Genomic DNA, 23386 nt, shown 5'->3' on the forward strand with positions numbered 1-23386 from the left:
GAGAAGTTGAAGAAAAAAGGATTGCTACTAATCTAATTTGAAGATAACCCAGACTGTACAGTGAGTTGAGTTCCAGAGGTTGTCTGCGCTGCAGAGTGAGACCCCATTTCAAAAGCAAAAAAAACCCCAAAAAACCAAAAAAACAAACAACCCCCCCTCCAAAAAAACAAAACAAAACAAAACAAAAAACCCAAAGGGACAGGAAAACAAGATAAACACCTATGATATAACCTTATATTTTAATAATTTCATAATAAACTATCCATATAAAATTGCTTTTTAATTCTCTTCATTTATGTAGTTTATTTGAACAAATTGGCATTTTGGTTAATAGTAATATATATGAAATATATCCTTGTTTTTGTTGACCTTAGAGTGAATATTCAGTAAAACCACTACGGATCAGTTTAATCCATCAAATGCCCATGTATGTCCCCACCATTATAAATATATTAAGCAGGTGTTATCATCTTATAGATGTTCCAGTGGCCGTATTTGTACACACAAGGTTATCGTGTATTGAGTTTACTTCTTTTGTCTCTTTTGAGTGTGGATCTTTCCATGTCATTGTATTTGTGGTATTTACTGTACTGAATCTTACATAAGTATAAGTTCCTTTATATTACACAACTCACACTGATGAGTCTTTAAGTAAGAACCAAGACTGGCCAATTGAAGATCCTCAGGTGATGAATAACAGCCCAGAGAGTGAATCAAATTTTCTATTTCTGATGCAGGAAGGTTTTGTGGGCATCTATCTATCTATCTATCTATCTATCTATCTATCTATCTATCTATCTATCTATCTACCTACCTACCTACCTACAAATCTGTATAATCGTTTTTCTTGTGTGTGTGTGTACTCACTGGTGGTACACATGCTGAAGGACAACTTTTTGTAGTCAGCTCTCTTCTTCTACCACGTGGGCTCTCTGGGTTGAACCCACAATGTCAGGCTTGAGGCAAGCCCTTTAATCTGCTGAGCATCTAGCCACCTGCATATTTTTAAAGAATCATGATAATTTATAGATCTTTATAACACTTCAAGTTCTGCCATTGTCATGCTTAACCTGATTTTTTTTTTCATTTTCTTCTTTCGAAATTAAAGATTATACTATTTTTCTGGGGCTTTTTATTAGTTTTGCTACTAGCTTTATATCTGTAGATAGAATTAATTACTATCTATTCATATTAGTTTCATTTTAGTCACACTTACCTTGATAGCAGAATGTTAATTCTTTGGGAAACATTGGCTTCAAATGTAGTAATTAAAAAAAAAAAATGGGAACTTAGGAAATTAGTCTGAACAGGTGAGAGGGTGCGCCAGAGAACCTGACAGCTTCTGGAACAGGCAGAAGCACAGAGGCGCTGAGGCAGCACCCTGTGTGGGCCGGGGACAGCCGGCCACCTTCCGGACCAGAGGACAGGTGCCCACCCGGCTGGGGAGGCGGCCTAAGCCACAGCAGCAGCGGTCGCCATCTTGGTCCGGGACCCGCCGAACTTAGGAAATTAGTCTGAACAGGTGAGAGGGTGCGCCAGAGAACCTGACAGCTTCTGGAACAGGCAGAAGCACAGAGGCGCTGAGGCAGCACCCTGTGTGGGCCGGGGACAGCCGGCCACCTTCCGGACCAGAGGACAGGTGCCCGCCCGGCTGGGGAGGCAACCTAAGCCACAGCAGCAGCGGTCGCCATCTTGGTCCGGGACCCGCCGAACTTAGGAAATTAGTCTGAACAGGTGAGAGGGTGCGCCAGAGAACCTGACAGCTTCTGGAACAGGCAGAAGCACAGAGGCGCTGAGGCAGCACCCTGTGTGGGCCGGGGACAGCCGGCCACCTTCCGGACCAGAGGACAGGTGCCCACCCGGCTGGGGAGGCGGCCTAAGCCACAGCAGCAGCGGTCGCCATCTTGGTCCGGGACCCGCTGAACTTAGGAAATTAGTCTGAACAGGTGAGAGGGTGCGCCAGAGAACCTGACAGCTTCTGGAACAGGCAGAAGCACAGAGGCGCTGAGGCAGCACCCTGTGTGGGCCGGGGACAGCCGGCCACCTTCCGGACCAGAGGACAGGTGCCCGCCCGGCTGGGGAGGCGACCTAAGCCACAGCAGCAGCGGTCGCCATCTTGGTCCCGGGACTCCAAGGAACTTAGGAATTTAGTCTGCTTAGGTGAGAGTCTGTATCACCTGGGAACTGCCAAAGCAACACAGTGTCTGAGAAAGGTCCTGTTTTGGGCCTTCTTCTTCGGCCAGGAGGAGGTCCAAATACAAGATATCTGCGCACCTTCCCTGTAAGAGAGCTTGCCAGCAGAGAGTGCTCTGAGCACTGAAACTCAGAGGAGAGAATCTGTCTCCCAGGTCTGCTGATAGACGGTAACAGAATCACCAGAAGAACAATCTCTAAACAGAGTCAACTATAACTACTAACTCCAGAGATTACCAGATGGCGAAAGGTAAACGGAGGAATCTTACTAACAGGAACCAAGACCACTCACCATCACCAGAACCCAGCACACCCACTTCGCCCAGTCCAGGGAACCCCAACACACCTGAGAACCTAGACCTAGATTTAAAAGCATATCTCATGATGATGGTAGAGGACATCAAGAAGGACTTTAATAAATCACTTAAAGAAATACAGGAGAACACTGCTAAAGAGTTACAAGTCCTTAAAGAAAAACAGGAAAACACAATCAAACAGGTAGAAGTCCTTACAGAAAAAGAGGAAAAAACATACAAACAGGTGATGGAAATGAACAAAACCATACTAGACCTAAAAAGGGAAGTAGACACAATAAAGAAAACTCAAAGCGAGGCAACACTAGAGATAGAAACCCTAGGAAAGAAATCTGGAACCATAGATTTGAGCATCAGCAACAGAATACAAGAGATGGAAGAGAGAATCTCAGGTGCAGAAGATTCCATAGAGAACATCGGCACAACAATCAAAGAAAATGGAAAATGCAAAAAGATCCTAACTCAAAATATCCAGGAAATCCAGGACACAATAAGAAGACCAAACGTACGGATAATAGGAGTGGATGAGAATGAAGATTTTCAACTCAAAGGTCCAGCAAACATCTTCAACAAAATTATTGAAGAAAACTTCCCAAATCTAAAGAATGAGATGCATATGAACATACAAGAAGCCTACAGAACTCCAAATAGACTGGACCAGAAAAGAAATTCCTCCCGACACATAATAATCAGAACATCAAATGCACTAAATAAAGATAGAATACTAAAAGCAGTAAGGGAAAAAGGTCAAGTAACATATAAAGGCAAGCCTATCAGAATTACACCAGATTTTTCACCAGAGACTATGAAAGCCAGAAGAGCCTGGACAGATGTTATACAGACACTAAGAGAACACAAACTGCAGCCCAGGCTACTATACCCAGCCAAACTCTCAATTATCATAGAGGGAGAAACCAAAGTATTCCACGACAAAACCAAATTCACGCATTATCTCTCCACGAATCCAGCCCTTCAAAGGATAATAACAGAAAAAAACCAATACAAGAACGGGAACAACGCCCTAGAAAAAACAAGAAGGTAATCCCTCAACAAACCTAAAAGAAGACAGCCACAAGAACAGAATGCCACCTTTAACAACTAAAATAACAGGAAGCAACAATTACTTTTCCTTAATATCTCTTAACATCAATGGTCTCAACTCGCCAATAAAAAGACATAGACTAACAAACTGGCTACACAAACAAGACCCAACATTTTGCTGCTTACAGGAAACTCATCTCAGAGAAAAAGATAGACACTACCTCAGAATGAAAGGCTGGAAAACAATTTTCCAAGCAAATGGTATGAAGAAACAAGCAGGAGTAGCCATCCTAATATCTGATAAGATTGACTTCCAACCCAAAGTCATCAAAAAAGACAAGGAGGGACACTTCATTCTCATCAAAGGTAAAATCCTCCAAGAGGAACTCTCAATTCTGAATATCTATGCTCCAAATACAAGAGCAGCCACATTCACTAAAGAAACTTTAGTAAAGCTCAAAGCACACATTGCACCTCACACAATAATAGTGGGAGACTTCAACACACCACTTTCACCAATGGACAGATCATGGAAACAGAAACTAAACAGGGACACACTGAAACTAACAGAAGTGATGAAACAAATGGATCTGACAGATATCTACAGAACATTTTACCCTAAAACAAAAGGATATACCTTCTTCTCAGCACCTCATGGTACCTTCTCCAAAATTGACCACATAATAGGTCACAAATCAGGCCTCAACAGATTCAAAAATATTGAAATTGTCCCATGTATCCTATCAGACCACCATGCACTAAGGCTGATCTTCAATAACAAAATAAATAACAGAAAGCCAACATTCACATGGAAACTGAACAACACTCTTCTCAATGATACCTTGGTCAAGGAAGGAATAAAGAAAGAAATTAAAGACTTTTTAGAGTTTAATGAAAATGAAGCCACAACGTACCCAAACCTTTGGGACACAATGAAAGCATTTCTAAGAGGGAAACTCATAGCTATGAGTGCCTTCAAGAAAAAACGGGAGAGAGCACATACTAGCAGCTTGACAACACATCTAAAAGCTCTAGAAAAAAAGGAAGCAAATTCACCCAAGAGGAGTAGACGGCAGGAAATAATCAAACTCAGGGGTGAAATCAACCAAGTGGAAACAAGAAGAACTATTCAAAGAATTAACCAAACGAGGAGTTGGTTCTTTGAGAAAATCAACAAGATAGATAAACCCTTAGCTAGACTCACTAAAGGGCACAGGGACAAAATCCTAATTAACAAAATCAGAACTGAAAAGGGAGACATAACAACAGATCCTGAAGAAATCCAAAACACCATCAGATCCTTCTACAAAAGGCTATACTCAACAAAACTGGAAAACCTGGACGAAATGGACAAATTTCTGGACAGATACCAGGTACCAAAGTTGAATCAGGATCAAGTTGACCTTCTAAACAGTCCCATATCCCCTAAAGAAATAGAAGCAGTTATTAATAGTCTCCCAGCCAAAAAAAGCCCAGGACCAGACGGGTTTAGTGCAGAGTTCTATCAGACCTTCAAAGAAGATCTAACTCCAGTTCTGCACAAACTTTTTCACAAGATAGAAGTAGAAGGTATTCTACCCAACTCATTTTATGAAGCCACTATTACTCTGATACCTAAACCACAGAAAGATCCAACAAAGATAGAGAACTTCAGACCAATTTCTCTTATGAACATCGATGCAAAAATCCTTAATAAAATTCTCGCTAACCGAATCCAAGAACACATTAAAGCAATCATCCATCCTGACCAAGTAGGTTTTATTCCAGGGATGCAGGGATGGTTTAATATACGAAAATCCATCAATGTAATCCATTATATAAACAAACTCAAAGACAAAAACCACATGATCATCTCGTTAGATGCAGAAAAAGCATTTGACAAGATCCAACACCCATTCATGATAAAAGTTCTGGAAAGATCAGGAATTCAAGGCCAATACCTAAACATGATAAAAGCAATCTATAGCAAACCAGTAGCCAACATCAAAGTAAATGGAGAGAAGCTGGAAGCAATCCCACTAAAATCAGGGACTAGACAAGGCTGCCCACTTTCTCCCTACCTTTTCAACATAGTACTTGAAGTATTAGCCAGAGCAATTCGACAACAAAAGGTGATCAAGGGGATACAAATTGGAAAGGAGGAAGTCAAAATATCACTTTTTGCAGATGATATGATAGTATATATAAGTGACCCTAAAAATTCCACCAGAGAACTCCTAAACCTGATAAACAGCTTCGGTGAAGTAGCTGGATATAAAATTAACTCAAACAAGTCAATGGCCTTTCTCTACACAAAGAATAAACAGGCTGAGAAAGAAATTAGGGAAACAACACCCTTCTCAATAGCCACAAATAATATAAAATATCTCGGCGTGACTCTAACGAAGGAAGTGAAAGATCTGTATGATAAAAACTTCAAGTCCCTGAAGAAAGAAATTAAAGAAGATCTCAGAAGATGGAAAGATCTCCCATGCTCATGGATTGGCAGGACCAACATTGTAAAAATGGCTATCTTGCCAAAAGCAATCTACAGATTCAATGCAATCCCCATTAAAATTCCAACTCAATTCTTCAACGAATTAGAAGGAGCAATTTGCAAATTCATCTGGAATAACAAAAAACCGAGGATAGCAAAAACTCTTCTCAAGGATAAAAGAACCTCTGGTGGAATCACCATGCCTGACCTAAAGCTTTACTACAGAGCAATTGTGATAAAAACTGCATGGTACTGGTATAGAGACAGACAAGTGGACCAATGGAATAGAATTGAAGACCCAGAAATGAACCCACACACCTATGGTCACTTGATCTTCGACAAGGGAGCCAAAACCATCCAGTGGAAGAAAGACAGCATTTTCAACAATTGGTGCTGGCACAACTGGTTGTTATCATGTAGAAGAATGCGAATCGATCCATACTTATCTCCTTGTACTAAGGTCAAATCTAAGTGGATCAAGGAACTTCACATAAAACCAGAGACACTGAAACTTATAGAGGAGAAAGTGGGGAAAAGCCTTGAAGATATGGGCACAGGGGAAAAATTCCTGAACAGAACAGCAATGGCTTGTGCTGTAAGATCGAGAATTGACAAATGGGACCTAATGAAACTCCAAAGTTTCTGCAAGGCAAAAGACACTGTCTATAAGACAAAAAGACCACCAACAGACTGGGAAAGGATCTTTACCTATCCTAAATCAGATAGGGGACTAATATCCAACATATATAAAGAACTCAAGAAGGTGGACCTCAGAAAATCAAATAACCCCCTTAAAAAATGGGGCTCAGAACTGAACAAAGAATTCTCACCTGAGGAATACCGAATGGCAGAGAAGCACCTGAAAAAATGTTCAACATCCTTAATCATCAGGGAAATGCAAATCAAAACAACCCTGAGATTCCACCTCACACCAGTGAGAATGGCTAAGATCAAAAATTCAGGTGACAGCAGATGCTGGCGAGGATGTGGAGAAAGAGGAACACTCCTCCATTGTTGGTGGGATTGCAGGCTTGTACAACCACTCTGGAAATCAGTCTGGCGGTTCCTCAGAAAATTGGACATAGTACTACCGGAGGATCCAGCAATACCTCTCCTGGGCATATATCCAGAAGAAGCCCCAACTGGTAAGAAGGACACATGCTCCACTATGTTCATAGCAGCCTTATTTATAATAGCCAGAAACTGGAAAGAACCCAGATGCCCCTCAACAGAGGAATGGATACAGAAAATGTGGTACATCTACACAATGGAGTACTACTCAGCTATTAAAAAGAATGAATTTATGAAATTCCTAGCCAAATGGATGGACCTGGAGAGCATCATCCTGAGTGAGGTAACACAATCACAAAGGAACTCACACAATATGTACTCACTGATAAGTGGATACTAGCCCAAAACCTAGGATACCCACGATATAAGATACAATTTCCTAAACACATGAAACTCAAGAAAAATGAAGACTGAAGTGTGGACACTATGCCCCTCCTTAGAAGTGGGAACAAAACACCCATGGAAGGAGTTACAGAAACAAAGTTTGGAGCTGAGATGAAAGGATGGACCATGTAGAGACTGCCATATCCAGGGATCCACCCCATAATCAGCATCCAAACGCTGACACCATTGCATATACTAGCAAGATTTTATCGAAAGGACCCAGATGTAGCTGTCTCTTGTGAGACTATGCCGGGGCCTAGCAAACACAGAAGTGGATGCTCACAGTCAGCTAATGGATGGATCACAGGGCTCCCAATGGAGGAGCTAGAGAAAGTACCCAAGGAGCTAAAGGGATCTTCAACCCTATAGGTGGAACAACATTATGAACTAACCAGTACCCCTGAGCTCTTGACTCTAGCTGCATATGTATCAAAAGATGGCCTAGTCGGCCATCACTGGAAAGAGAGGCCCATTGGACACGCAGACTTTGTGTGCCCCGGTACAGGGGAACGCCAGGGCCAAAGGGGGGGAGTGGGTGGGTAGGGGAGTGGGGGTGGGTGGGTAAGGGGGACTTTTGGTATAGCATTGGAAATGTAAATGAGCTAAATACCTAATAAAAAATGGAAAAAAAAAAAAAAAAACAAAAAAAAAAAAAAAAAAAATGTTAAAGCTATGTTTCCTCTTCCTTCTCTTTCTCTCCCTCCTATGACTTTTACTCAATAAAGTAATGAAAAAAATGAGAGACTGACAAAGTGAAACCTGGGACTTAAAACAGCTTGTCATAGGAAACTTTGGAAAACTCATTTTCTTTTAAGGAATTTAGTTTTAATGGCAAGTAATGAATATTTTTAATTATAAATGACTTTGAAGATTCTAGAATTGTATTTTAATTGATCTTGAAATAGAGTTCTGTAATAATAAATTTAATTTTTAAAAAAAGAACTTTGAATCTTTGGTAACTTAGAAACCTGATTTGTTCCTATGATTATCATTTCTTTTTATATAACCAAGTAATTAATTTTCTAATAGTTCTACCAATCTTAAAATTTTTCTTGCTTAAAACTAAGTTTTATTCTCCCCAATGAAGCAGAAGGCATTTCATTATTTCTTTTTTTCTTTTCTTTGTTTTTTGTTTTTCTTTTTAATACGAATAGTTGCTTATTCACACTTAAATTAATAGTGACATATAGTGATTGGTGTGTTCTTCTTGATTATTTTAACATACACCACTTATTCAGTTGGTGACTGAAGCTAATTGAAATGTAGTTATAATCAGAATAATTAAATAACAATTGGTTTAATCTCTGTTTAAAGAAAAACTGAAACTCAGCTTTTGGTCCCTCAGTTCATAGCATGAGCACCGATACTGACTCAAGTCGATGTTGCCTACTCAGTACTTTTTGGAACCAGCACATCATTGAACCTTGTACCTCCTAAGCATGGGGTGGCTGCTACTCAGCTCCCAGTGGCACTATAATAGTGCAATTTCAGTGTATGTATGCATGTATGTGTATATATATATATATATATATATATATATATATATATATATATATATGTGCATATACATAATCTCTTAAGATTACATCAATCAGTATATGTGTTGAGGTAATAATGGTTTGTCTAATGAGTCTAGTTTTTATGAATGCCTCATGTCAGCTTGTCACACAGACACAGGAATGACCTACTTTCATGCTTTGTTACAGTATCCTGTAGAGCCACCAGATTGTGTTGTGGACTTTCCTGTCCCATTTTCTGTTTCCTGGACACCACAGGTAAATAATTGAGTTTATTTTAAATAATTAGAAAGTATATTCTTTTTACTCAAATGATTGTTTTAGGGTCTAAATTTATTTATTTATTTATTTATTTATTCATTTATTTATTTATTTATTTTTAAGCCATTAGATGTAAAACCTCATTCTTTAATAATTCATATTTTTCCAAAAATTAAAGTTTGTTTTTCTCTCTTTAAATACAAACATGAGCATGTACACACACATTGTCTAGATATCTGTAGGCAAGCATGTAGAAGTACAGTCTACTGCTATACATTGTTAAGTTTAAATCTTAAAAAATTCTTTAGAAAGCAGTGGATATAAGTGGAGTGTGTGTGTGGTTGTGTGTATTGCTAAAATTGATGACCTAATAGATAACTTCTCTAAGAGATGTCCTTTGTGTCCTTGCTTGCTCTCCTTAGGCTAATTCAGTTTTCTACTACATTGATAGAGGTCAGTGTCTTTAGAATCGTTCTAGAAACTGGTGTTATATACAAAGAAGGTGATATTAGTAGTAAAATAGCTTTAAAAATCAAAAAAGCCGGTGTTTCGGTTCAGAGAAAAGTCTCCCATGGCAGTGTCCTCCTTTGCACTAGGTCAGGGTTGACAGTTGACAGTACCCAGGAGAAGATATCTCTGTTTATAGATTGGAAAGAGAGAACAAATTCTTTACAGGGCTTTCTTTACAGAACAATTTCTTTACGTGACGCTTTACAGGGCTTCTCTAAGTAGAAGCCATACATGGTTTTGTTTAGTTTATGTTTAAAATTATACATGAATTGTTATGATTTTAAGGTGTTTGTTATTATTGCATGTGTTGTTGTGTGTAGGCACTGGGTTGTTGTAGAGCACATGTGGAGTCCTTTGAAGTTCTTCCTTCCATCTTTATGTGGGATTGAGTGCAGGTAATCAGCTTTGAGTGGCAAGCACTTTGCCCAATGAGCCATCTCCCCTGCTCATAAATTAGTTGTAAAATGTTTAAGAGGATTTAGGCTTGTGAGAGTTCAGATAATTAACCTGACATTTTAAGTCATGTTTATTTTTCTGATTTTCCTCTTTAAAAAATTTTCCTCCATTGGAAATTGATAAGACTTAGCAAATAAAGAAAAGTGTCTGTAATTTTCCTTTGGTGCTAGCTGTAGCTTATCAGTTAATAGAAATACTGGTGGCTGAGCGATGGTGGCATACGCCTTTAGTCACAGCGTTAGGGAAGCAGAGGCAGGTGGATCTCTGTGAGTTCAAGGCCTTCCTAGTCTGCAGAGCAAGTTCCGGAACAGCCAGGACTACACAGAGGAACCTTGTCTCCAAAGACCAAACCAACAATTCATGTTGTAGAAAAAGTTGTAGGTTTGTTTTTCCTTTTTTCTTTAAAAATGTCTTTTGACTCAGGAAGCATCATCTTTTGCTTAAGAAACTTTCTTGAGATCATGAGAAAATATCAAGTCTGGATTGTGTATACTGTTTCCATTTTCATATTTATCTTAGTCATGAGTTTGGTAGTTTTCTTTTTAATGTGAGTACTGTGTAAGTTTCCTGAAAGGTCACCAAGTGTATTGTGACATCACAATTATTTTGTGACAACTAGATGTGGTGTGCTGTTTACATGAGCTTGGAGCCTCAGCCTTGTGAGCATGGGGTTAATGTAATACTGTCCATTAGAACTTTAGACACGACTCTCAGAAATTGCTTTTTGTAATATGTCCAAGCAAACAGGATTAACTAGTAGTAACTGGAATGTATCAAAGTTGTTGCTACTTAAGACTCCTTTTGACTTGGCAAATACTATTTGTCACATTTGCTTGATAACTGTACTTAGTCCTCCCTATTCTGTTAGAATAGAAATAGCGACTTCACGGAGCTACAGTGCTCATCTTCCCTTTTCTGGGTTTCTTTTCTTCTGTGTGTCTTTAGATTCCTAAACAGGAGTTTCTTTCCCTTAAGTTCTACGTATGCTATCCATGCATATTCCTATGGCATATTTCCAGTGTAAGGTCTTTTAAGTCAGTATTGTAGTTGATTTGTCCATACTTGTCTATGTGCATCAATTTGCTCTTAAAATGCTATAGATTTTTATGTTCATCCGTCAGTTAATCCCTTCACTGCCCTACTGAGTTACCCCGTTTCTTGTTTAGTTCCCAGTGCATATGTAGAGGATTTCTGTGTAAGTATTTCTATAACTGTTGTATGGAATATGCCTCAGAGGTTACTCAGTACTGCTAACTCACCTTCCTAAATTGCTTGTGTAAGTCTGCACTTGCGTCCAGGCACACATAGTGATTCATACATTACCATAGTTTACTTTGATCATAGTCTGCCAACAATTGATAAGTTTTGCTGTGTTCATGATCTTTGCGCTATTTGAAGTATTTTTAACATGATATGTACCCATCATATCATTTGGATATAATACTTTCAGGTTACATGGAATATGAACATATTTTTATCACCTCTTATTACTGTTATATATTATCTCAAACTTTCAGAGTAGTCATGTATATCTGTTTTAATGGTTTTTCTTTTTTGGCTTGTCAAAGAAAATCTTTGTCTTTTGTTCATATTCAAGTATTATAAAACAATCTAAACTTATTATTGTCTACATTATATATGTGCATGCAGTTTGGCCATATTTGTATCAGTATGAGGTAATGTCTTTTTTTTTAATGCAATACATGGAATTAAAATTTAGAAAGTTTCAAAATCCTTATTTCCTTTTAAATATCTACCTGTATCATAAAGATTTTGGTGGTAGAAATATGAACTCTTTTCAACATTAGAGCATTGGCAATGCTAAGTTGTATCTGGACAGTGAGATGTAAGGTGAGGTGACATTATGTTAGGGGCAGTTCTACTCCTACAGGACTAGGGGCAGCGGGTCTGCTCCTACATGACTAGTCTGTCTTCCTTCCTTCCTTCCTTCCTTCCTTCCTTCCTTCCTTCCTTCCTTCCTTCCTCCCTCCCTCCCTCCCTCCCTCCCTCCCTCCCTCCCTCCCTCCCTCTCTCTCTCTCTCTCTCTCTCTCTCTCTTATTTTGAAACAGTTGTGATTTTAAGCCATATGAATGTTCCTGTTGTAGTCTAGTAGGAAAGTTGCATTTAAAACAGTTCATAGATTCCACAGAACTGATTTACAAAGTCTGCTTCTGTGGATTCAGTGCTCCTGAACTTTAAACTTGGAAGATCTTTATTTTCCTTTCTTTTTGTAACATAACAGACACGTCTTTGTGGCATCCATATTAGAAATGGGTGATTTTCCTTATGGTCCCCGTCTTCCTGCTGAGTTGATAATGTTTTGATGTATTTTTCTTTTGCTCTGATGAGAGGTCTGCTGCTGCTGCTCTGACATGCTCATTTGGATGACTAATTATAACGTGCACAGTGTCAGGCCGAAGATGGCAGGGTTTTGTGCGGCATGACAAGCCTCGTACCAGTGCAGGTGTCTCACAGCATGAGCAGCAGCAGCCAGTGTACTCTGGCGCAGAGGAGACATTTCCTGTGGTAAGAAATCGGCAGCAAGGGCAAGGCGGCTGCGTGTGCTGCAGTGGTGTGTGCCAGAGAGACACAAAAGTGCTTCTCAGAGCCGGTGGCTGGGCCTACCCACATGCATGTCTTCCGTACTCAGTAAATCCTGCGTGTAGATTTTAGGATACAGTGTGAGCCCTCCTGCTCATATCACACACGCAGACCATACATGTCGATCTTGTCAGCTGATAGATTGACATGGGCTAATGTCAGACATTTAGACAAAAGGACTTGTTTTTTTTTTTTTTTGCCCAGGTCACAGACTGTTTTCTACCTGAGACTGTGTCATGAACTACAGGTTTCAGGGAGTAGCCTTGCCAGAGGCAGTTAGAATATTTAGATTTGATCAGATTTGAGAAGCAGTGTCTTATATATTTCCTACCATGGGGAACTCTGATCCTCCTGGGACAGTGCCATGGGTGAAGAAGAGCGAGACTCGTGATACAGCCTCTGTCTGACAGGCGATCTTTGATGACTGAAGAGTGTAATTAAAGAGTCCTATTGCCTAGCAGGGAATGAGATCTTTCCTCAAAGCTGCAGACCCACAGTTGGGCATGCCCACTTCATTTTACACTTCACCATGGTTTTTTTGTTTGTTTGTTTTATTTTTTATTTTCCTTTTTAAATTTTAAAAAATTTATTATTTATTTATTTATTTTGAGGCAGGTCACACTGTATAACTCATGCTGTCATGGAATTCAGTTCTGAAACATAAAGCCTCTGTTTCCTGAATATGGTTTGTCAGTCAGTGGCGAGCTGCTATACTTGGCCCTTAAATTGTATAGTCTTATATAGGACTCTTGCCTGCTTACTACCTCAGTTCACACATGCTCAAATTTTCCCTCTTCACCAATGTTCAGGAAAATAGACTTTGTTAAGAATCACAACTTCCAGGGCCGGAGAGATGGCTCAGTGGTTAAGAGCACTGACTACTCTTCAGGAGGTCCTGAGTTCAGTTTCCAGCAACCACATGATAGATCACAACCATCTGTAATGGAATTAGATATCCTCATCTGGTGTGTCTGAAGACAGTGACAGTATACTTATACATAAAATAAATTAAAAATTTATTTATTTATTTATTTATTTATTTATTATTTAAAACAATAATAAAATCTTTTAAAAAAAGAAGGAAAGAAAGAAAGGAAACCCAACTTCCTTGAGTTTCACAGAGCTCCGCTCTGTTCTGAGAAACCACCTGTGGTCAAGGCCATTAGGCTTCATTTATTATCCCTTTGTGGATTTGATCAGAAAACTCACAAAACTACATTTTCCTTTACTCGTAAATTAGTAAATTATATATACTTTTGCTTTTGTGGAAGTATTATTTTTTGTCATTGGTAGTATTACAAATAAAAGAGAAAAGTCATTTTTTAAACTCTTAAACATGATAGAAAAAGCCCAGTGAAGGGCTCATGAGCTCTGGCGGGACTCGGTTCTAGTGAAGGGTCGTGAGCTCTGGCGGGACTTGGTTGCCTGGTAGCCACCTTTCTTTGTTTCTGCTTCAATAACATTTTAAAAAGGCCAAGTCTTAAATGGAAAAAAGGTAAATGCAAAGAAGCAAAATTAGAAAATTATAGTCACCTTGTACATCTTTATGTACAGTGTGGAACTATGCCTTGCCATTTCTAAAATATCAGTAATAAAATGTGCATTTATTCGAATGATTCTTAGGATCATGGGAGTTTTCTTCATAACTGGGTTGGCATGTGTCCATGAAGTGAAGACCATGTGTTCACAACAGTCACCCGATATCTATCTATTTCCTTTCGTGCTGACAGCAGTGGCTTTTCATCTTGATCCAGGTGTTCTCCATCTTTAATTTCCCCCTTAGGTAAAGATTTGGTTGTAAATACAGTCTCTGTCATTGCATTTTGTCATACATAGTACATATAAACCATTAATTTTCTACCAAAATAGAACTTACACTTGAATATAGTTTGAGTTAGGATCCAAGGTATAGTTTCATATTTTTCTGTTCTTCTTCCCACTTGTTTCTCTCTCCAGTGTCAATCACTTTAAACTGTTAGTATGTGTTTTTAATATTTGTGTTACTCAGTGTTCTTGTTGCCAGAGTAAATAACTGAGATAGTCAATTAAAAAGATAGAAGTTTGTTTGGAAATAGAGTATGGGCTCCAGAAGGGGCCATTACGTTAGGTGACTGGTATCGAGGGTCTCATGTTAGAGGGAATATGTGCTTTAGAGAAAGGAGGAGGGGATGGGGAGAGGGGGAGAAGGCGGGTGGTAGGGGGAAGGAGAAAGGAGGAAGGAGGAAGAAGAAAAAAGAAGGGTCTTACCCCGCTGAGATAATGGCATGAGTGGCCTGCGATCTCTTATCAGCTCCACTCTCTACAGTTTCTAGCTGTTCATACCACCCCACCATTCTGGGAATATTATTAAAGCCTTTAACACATAGACCTTTGGAGGAACATTTGGGATTCAAATTGTGATAGTATTGTAATTTATGATATTATGTGTTCAGTATATATATTTGTTCATTTAGGCATTATGTATAATTTTATACTGTGGAAAGTGAGTTGGCTGGGTTTTGCTTGTTTATTTTTTTTGTTTTTATCTATTTTAACTTGCCTGACCACCACCTCAAAACAAACCTAATGTCTTGATCTTTACCAAATAATTGTATTATAACTTTGATATAAGTTATTCAGTATTTATTATCATGAATATGTATACTTTGCACAGATAAGTAATGAGTGGTTGGGTGTAGTTAAATTTTCCTTTACCACCTTAGTTTTTGTTTTTCTAGAGTTAATGTTTATCTTACTTCATTTAACAGTTTCCCCAAGAGACATGTCTGTCTGTCTGTCTATCTATCTATCTACCTAGATATCTATTTATAGATAGATATAAATAGATAGGTTAGAGTACAAATGGATGGGTACCTTTGACTCTTAAATAGTTACCTTAATTTTAGGGAAAAACTTTAATTACTATTGATTTCCAAACTTATCAAATTTCATTTAAGCCTAGTAGGAAAATTTGGGTCTATGCAAGTGGGATACTTCTTGCAATAATTAAAGTCTTCTGTGCATGGAAACCACAGAGATTGCTGTAGTGGAATAAGCTGTTTATGTTTGGTATTCAGGAGAAAAAGTTCTATATATATATAAAAAGCTTTCTCTTTATCAGGTACTGATACTATACTGTTTAACAGAAAATTATATTGATCTCTGGAAGTAGTTCCATTGGTAATGCTTATTGCATAAGCCTGAGGAGCTATTTGAATTCCCAGCATCATGCAAATTTTATGCATGGTGGCACTTGTCCAGGACTCTAATGCTATGTGGCAGTGACAAGTAGACCCTTGGATCTCGTGCATCAGGCAGTCTGGCTAAATTTGCAAGCTCCTAGTTCAGGAAATCCTTGTCTCAAAAATAAATAAATAAATAAATAAATAAATAAATAAATAAATAAATAAATGTAGATGCTGATAAGAAGATACCTGTAAATGATTTCTGGCTGCCACATGAGTCCACACACATGAATAATTCATGTACATATATTACATACACTGCACATATAACACACATACAGACAAAGATAGACTGGCTTATTCTTTACTAATTAACTTGCTCTTTGTTGCTTTGGTTTGTAGTGTAGTGGGCAATGTAGAAAGTTTCTAAGGACAATATTGAAAGTGCCTACTTATTTTCAACATGAGCTTAACAGACTTTCTTATCTTCAGTAAAATTGTTACAGCTGTTCTGTCAAACATGATGGAATTCTGCTTCATTTCTCTCTCATGGCATATAGCTTCTTCACAGGAATTGAAAGAGGAGCAAGTGCCTGAAATGGTCAGTTGCAGTTGAAATATTATTGGACAGGAGAGACAAAGCCTTTGTGGATTCACTTAACAGGAAACATGGGGTTGAATAGATGCAGTCACAGAAGTAACTACAGACACAGGTGAGGGTCTTATTGGAAATGCAAGTAAAATCAAATGAACTGGATATGTAGATTCATTTAAAGATACCTGATTGGAAATATTACAGTCAACTTTAATATTAAATTTCTGAAGTTTAATCTCTAAAATGTTTTTATATTCTATGCAAGTCTATTGAATCTTCCAAAGATTAAAATGGTTATTAGAGGGTTTATCTGCCAGTATTATAGAGAAATAAAAAAAAGAAAAAAATAGAAAAAAAGAATAGGAAGCAACTGTTGCAAGTCCTAGAAAATTATGCTATTAATTTAAGTGTCATCAGAGCACAAAAGCTCACATTCCAGGACTATGTGAACATTATTAAAATACTGGAAATAATAGTGCTTAAGAAGAAGATGTTACACTCTGAGATTTGCTTAAGTGACTGCCGTTACTGATTCTCTTCAGGCATTAGGAAAGTAACAAGATGCTTTTAAAGATAATAAGCACTGCACTTTGAGACTGGCAGTGTTCACACTTTAAAGCCTAAGCACTTTTGTAGTTTAACATGACTTAATAACAGCTATGGGGTAAGAGCCAGTATCTTAGTCCACATGAATCTATCTTTCTTCCTTCTCCAGTGTATCTGCCATGTATCTGAAAAGCTCTCATTATCTCTGTGCATGTATGGATATGAACCAATTATCCTACTGTCCTCTCTTAGCTGTAAGGAGTATTGTTACTTTGGCCTACGTTTTTTAATTGTTAAGGAAAACATTGCAAACATACATCTGTTACTGCATGGAGACCACAGTGTTGTTTGAACTGGGTTTGTTGAGCTGCTGTCATTGACAAAATTAGTGGAACACAGTTAAAATGTACAATTAGAGAGTGTGAACTTGGTAGTGATGTTAATTATCTTGGCAGTGGAGATGATTTCATGGTGACTATTTGTCATCCAATGGTATATTCCCTTGGTATAACTGCTTTGAGGTTCACCATGCAGCAGCATGTCATATAGTTTATGCTTTTTTATTGTGAAGTATTTATGGATAGATATGCCACATGCTGCCATTAACTTGTCTGTAGACATAAGGTTTTAGGAGCTGCCTGGGTTGTTAGGCTGGGGAAGTGGCTCCCTGGCTAAAAGTGCTTTCCTTGCAAGGACGAGGACCAGAGTTAAAATTCCCAGAGTCTATATAAAAACTGGACATGTAGAGGGAGCATCTGTAATCCCAGGGTTCCCGTGTGGAGAAACCTGGCAAGTACAGCAGAAAAAACAAGAAAGAGATCTTGTCTCAAAGAAGGTTCAAGGTGAGGACTGACACCCAACGCTATGACCTGCACACTATTGCCGTGATACACACTCATTTACATGTACACACATGATTGCACATAAGTATACATTTTAACTCGTTTTATTTTAATGAAATATAATTAGGTCATTTCCCTCCTTACCTTTCCTCTCTCCAAGCCTCCCCGTCTGTTCCTTCCCACACCTCACATTTCAGGGCTGACAATTTGCTACTGGTTAACCATTAGGGGCTTATCTACAGAGAGAATGACCACACCCTCTCTATAGTTCATTGTCTAGGGAAGAGTCCTACCTGTGGTTTCTACCTTCTATGTTAGTATGCCTATTGGTGTCACCCTTATTCATACCATGTTTAGGCAGATATGTTGTTGAGGGATTGTGGGTATAACTTCCCTGCCATTTCTAGGAGACACAATCTCACAGCAGACTTTTTGATCCTCTCACTCTTAGAGCCTTACACAACCACTTCCATGACACTCTTGAGGCTCCGGAGTTGTGTTGTACTTAAATCAATTGAGACTAGGCACCTATGATGTGAACTGTCAGTTGTGACATCTTCGTGGCCTTTACATATAAAAACGAAGCTGCTATAAACAGCATGTGTCATTGTGTAAGAGTATGTTTATATTTCTCTTGACTACATGTTTAGGAGAGAAGTTGCTGGATATTACAGAAGCTGAATATTTAACTTCTTGGGGAACTATCAAAGTATTTTTTTCTCCTTTTTCATCACTAATGTATTTATTTCTTCACTTTACATCCCAATTTCAGCCCTGCTCCCTCCTCTTCTCCCAGTCCCATCATCACAAAACCCTCTCCCCATTACCCCCTCTTCTTTTCCTCAGAGACAGGGAGCTCTGTCCCCCAGTACCAACCCACCCTGGTACATCAAGTTGCAGCAGGGCTAACTAAGTTCATTGTCTTCTATTGAGGCCAGACAAGGGAGCCCAGCTAGGGGAAAGGGATCCAAAGGCAGGCAACTGAGTCAGAAACAGCCACTGGTCCAATTGTGAGAGGGACCAAGCTGTACATTTACCACAAATGTATAGGGGTCCAGGTCCTGTATGCTCACTAGTTGGTGGTTAAGTCTTTGTGGTGGTTGTGTGGTTCCGTCTCCATGGCCCAGGTTAATTTGAGTCTGTAGGTCTTCTATGTGGTGTCCTTGACTCCTCCAAGACCCACAATCCTTCCTTGTTCTTTTCCACAAGACTCCACCTAATCTTGGTTGTGGGTCTCTGCATTTGTTCCCATCAGCTACTGGATGAAGTCATTTAGAAGACAGTTATGCAAGCTAGGTTCCTGTCTGTAAACAGCAGAGAATCATTAATCAGGGTTGGCCCTCTCCCATAAAATGTGTCTCAAGTTTGGCCAGTGATTGGTTGGCCATTCCCTCAATCTCTGCTCCATCTTTATCTCTGCACATCTTGTAGTCAGGACAATTTTTGGGTCAAAGGTTTTGTCCCCCTCTCTCCACTGGAAATTTCTCCTGCCTACAAGAGGTGGCCATTTTAGTCTCTGTATCTACAGTTGCTAGGAGTCTCAGCTAGGGTCACCCCCATAGACTCCTGGGAACCTCCCCTATGGCAGATTTCTTTTTTCTCTCCCAACCCTCTCTCCACCTACTCACATTTTATCCCTACCCATGTTTGTCTTTCTGGGTCTGTGTTACCTTACTCAGGATAATCTTTTCTATTTCTATCCATTTGCCTGCAAATTTCATGTTTTTTATTTTAATAGCTGAATAGTATTCCATTGTGTAAATGAACCTTTTTTTTTTTTAAATCCATTCTTCAGTCCAGACATTGAGCCTATTTCCAGTTTCTAGCTAGTATGAATAAAACTAATATAAACATAGTTGAGCAAGTGTCTTTGTGGGATGGATGGTAGAACGTCTTTTGGGTATATACCCAGAAGTGGTATAGCTAGGTCTTGAAGTGGAACTTTTCCCAATTTCTGAGAAACTGCCAATTTGATTTCAAAAGTGGTTGTACAGATTTGCACTCCTACCATCAATGGAGGAGTGTTGCCCTGCTCTATATTTGTAGCATGTAATATTAAAAAACAACACACGCTATTGCCAGCTTGGCATTTGCTGGTGGTCATGGTCTGTTTCCAGCCTGATGCCAAGACTACATGTTTCCCTTTTGTCAATGGTTGTCCTACCAAAGCTAGCTCTGTCTCTCTAGAGCACCTTGTGGTTGGCTGCTGCCAAGCAAGCTCAGAACTCCCAAATTTCCATGGCTAGCTGGGGTGCACTCTTGCAAACACACACACTGCTGTGGTTACCTTTCCCTGGACCTCAGTTGAATCACCATAAGAAGGAGGACACCAGACAATCTTAGTTTAGAATCAACAGATAACACAATCACTGGGCACAGAACCTAGCATTCTAAATTTGTCAACTATTCTGTGTTAGAAATCTTCTGCCACTCCACAACCTGAACTAACACCCTCCAGCTTACATTGTGCCTGCCTTGCTCCCACAGTGCAAAAAGAAGTTCCTCTCCTCCTGCCTGCCTTCTTCATCTCTTGGACCTGGAAGTCCCACTTCCTCCTTGTCCAGTGATTGGCTTCTTGTATTTATTATAATAGTCAATTAGGGGAAAATTCTGCTATACAAGTCTTCACCCGCAAGGCTGTCACTTGAGCTTTTGATCTTAGCCATTTCGACTATTGTAAGATGGAATCTCAGAATTGTTTTGATTTGCATTTCCCTAATGACTAAGGACATTTACATTTCTTTAAGTGCTTCTAGGACATTTGAGACTCCTCTGTTGAGAACTCTCTGTTGAGCTCTGTTCTCCATTTTTTTAATTGGGCCATTTGGTTTGTTGGTGTCTAACTTCTTGAGTTCTGTATATATTTTGGATATTCTCTGTCTGATGTTGGTTGGTGAAGATCATTTCCCATTCTGTAGGCTGTTATTTTGTCCTATTAATGGTGTCCTTTGCTTTACAGAAGTTTTTCAATTTATTAATTGTTGATCTTAGTGCCCTAGCTATGGGTGTTTTGTTCAGGAAGTTGTCTCCTGTACCAATGTGTTCAAGGCAGTTTTCCACTTTCTCCTCTATTAGATTTAGTGAATCCTGTCTTATGTTGAGGTGTTTGATTCACTTGGACTTGAGTTTTGTGCAGGGAAATAAATGTGGATCTATTTGTATTCTTCTATATGCAGATGTCCAGATAGAGCAGCACCATTTGTTGAAGATGCTTTAAGAGCTGGTTCTTTGAGAAAATCAACCAGATAGACAATAAAAGGCAGAGAGGCAGATTCAAATTAACAAATTCAGAAATGAAAAGGGAGGCATAACAATGGACACTGAGGATTGAACCAAAAGATCATTAGACCTTACTTCAAAAGACTGTCCTCTACAAAGTGGGAAAATGTAAGGGAAATGGATGATTTTCTTGATTGATAACACTTACCACAGTTATATAAGGGTATGAAATTCAGTGGAGGAAGACCCCAGACTCAGAAAGCATGCAAAAACAAAGTGTGTTTACTCTGTAACTGGCATGCTAGGGTCACCATCATCTCCAATGGCAACACAGTCAGAGACATTGGAGCCCCTTTTATAACAAAACTTCTTTATTGCTTCTGAAATAGCAACAGACTTCTAAAACTTAGGGTACATTCCAAAGTGTTACAAAAACCATTAACCGAAGATCATAAAGAAGATAATATACCACAGGACAGGAGTGCTAGACTGCAGCCTCCATCCCCAGAGCAACTTAGACAAGCAGATCAGCTGCGGAAGCAGAGTATTTTACACCCAGGATAGCAAATGGTCCATGGCCTGGTTTTCTAGTGGAGACAAAATGGAATAAAAAGGAGTCTTCAGTTATATCAAAATCAGGTAAACAATTTAAATAGCTCTATTACCCCTAAGGGAATAGAAGCAGTCATCAAGCCGGGTGTGTTGGCACACGCCTTTAATCCCAGCACTTGGGAGGCAGAGGCAGGCAGATTTCTAAGTTCGAGGCCAGCCTGGTCTACAAAGTGAGTTCCAAGACAGCCAGGGCTATACAGAGAAACCCTGTCTTGAAAAAACCAAAAAAAAAAAAAAAAAAAGCAGTTATCAAAAGTCTCACAACCAGAATAATCCCAGAATTTTACCAGACTTTCAAATAATACCTAGTAGCAATACTCCTCAAACTATTTCACAAAATAGAAACAACATTGCCAAACTCATTCTATAAGGCCACAGTCACCCTGATACTTAAACCACACAAAGACTCTATAAAGCAAGAGACCAGTTTTCCTTATGAACATTGGTGAAAAACTACTCAATAAAATACTAACAAACTGAATCCAATGACACATCAGGAAAATCATCCACCATAATCAAGTAGGCTTCATCACAGAGGTGCCAGTATGGTTTAATATGTGAAAATCCATCAATGTAATCTACCATATAAACACACTGGAAAAAAAAAACAACAACAACACATGATCATCTCATTAGATGCTGAAAAAGCCTTTGACAGAACCCAGTCTGTCTTCATGTTAAAATTCTTGGAGAGATCAGTGATACAAGGTGCATAGCTAAGCACAAATACTCAAAACCCTAATAATCCAAGAACACACCAAAAGGGTCATTCACCATGATCAAGTAGACTTGATCCCAGAAATGCAGGGATGGTACAGAATAGAGCAATCTGTCAAGCAGTCTACCATATTAATAAAGTGAAAGAAAAAAAAGCACATGATTATTTCATCAGATGCCGAGTGACAAGTTGCTTTGGTCATGGTGTTTTATCACAATAGTAACCCTAACTAAGAGACATCTACTAGAGCTGTCTGAGTTGTTGTTAGCACCTCTTTCCTATCTCAACCCTATTCTACATTAAAATAAGTCCTATTTTGGTTGGTGTACCTTTATATGGGCCATAACTTGTAAACATTTTCAAATAGGTGGACTCGAATGTACTTGGCAGCCATTATTTTTAACTTCTGGATATTCTCCAGCTTTCTCATAGTGTTTCATAGTTACTGTCTTTTTCCTGTAACTTGTTTCCTCTCTATCACCCTTTCCATCTTTATATATATTAGTGATACAAGATTCTGGAAGACATTTCTCTTTAGCATTTCCCTTCCCACCATATTAAGATATAGCTAAAAGGCTTCTGTGTTGTTGTTTTGATTATGAGATACTTATTGCCTCTGAGTTTTTTGGCTTGGGGGTCACTTAGCCTTCTGTTTGTATGTTCAGTTTGAATGTTTGTGGGCTGTTCATTTCTCTTGCCGTCTGTCCTGCATCTGTTTCACTTTGTTTGAGAACAGTTCCTTTGTATTTGGAGACCAGACTGACCTTCAACTCCGGACCTCTTTCTCAGCTTCCTGACTACTGGGGTTCTAGCTATGTTTCACCACACCTGGCTCTATTATACACTTTTATTCTTTAATTCTGTA

At 39.0% G+C, this 23386-nt stretch overlaps 1 protein-coding gene across 4 annotated transcripts in view; it reads left to right on the forward strand.

Annotated features, from left to right (window-relative positions):
• Window positions 1-23386, forward strand: part of Fancl (Fanconi anemia, complementation group L) — an 84800-nt gene that overhangs the window by 38163 nt on the left and 23251 nt on the right. For all 4 annotated transcript variants that reach the window (NR_102382.1, XR_872208.3, NM_025923.3 and 1 more), the window contains exon 7: window positions 9186-9254. Coding sequence is in view for 2 of the 4 variants with exons in the window: in NM_025923.3 (NP_080199.1) it covers window positions 9186-9254 (69 nt within the window). In the remaining 2 variants the exon portion in view is untranslated. The remainder of the gene's footprint in view (window positions 1-9185; window positions 9255-23386) is intronic.

The sequence above is a fragment of the Mus musculus genome, chromosome 11 (assembly GCF_000001635.26).
Source record: "Mus musculus strain C57BL/6J chromosome 11, GRCm38.p6 C57BL/6J".
Classification (NCBI taxonomy): Eukaryota; Metazoa; Chordata; class Mammalia; order Rodentia; family Muridae; genus Mus; species Mus musculus.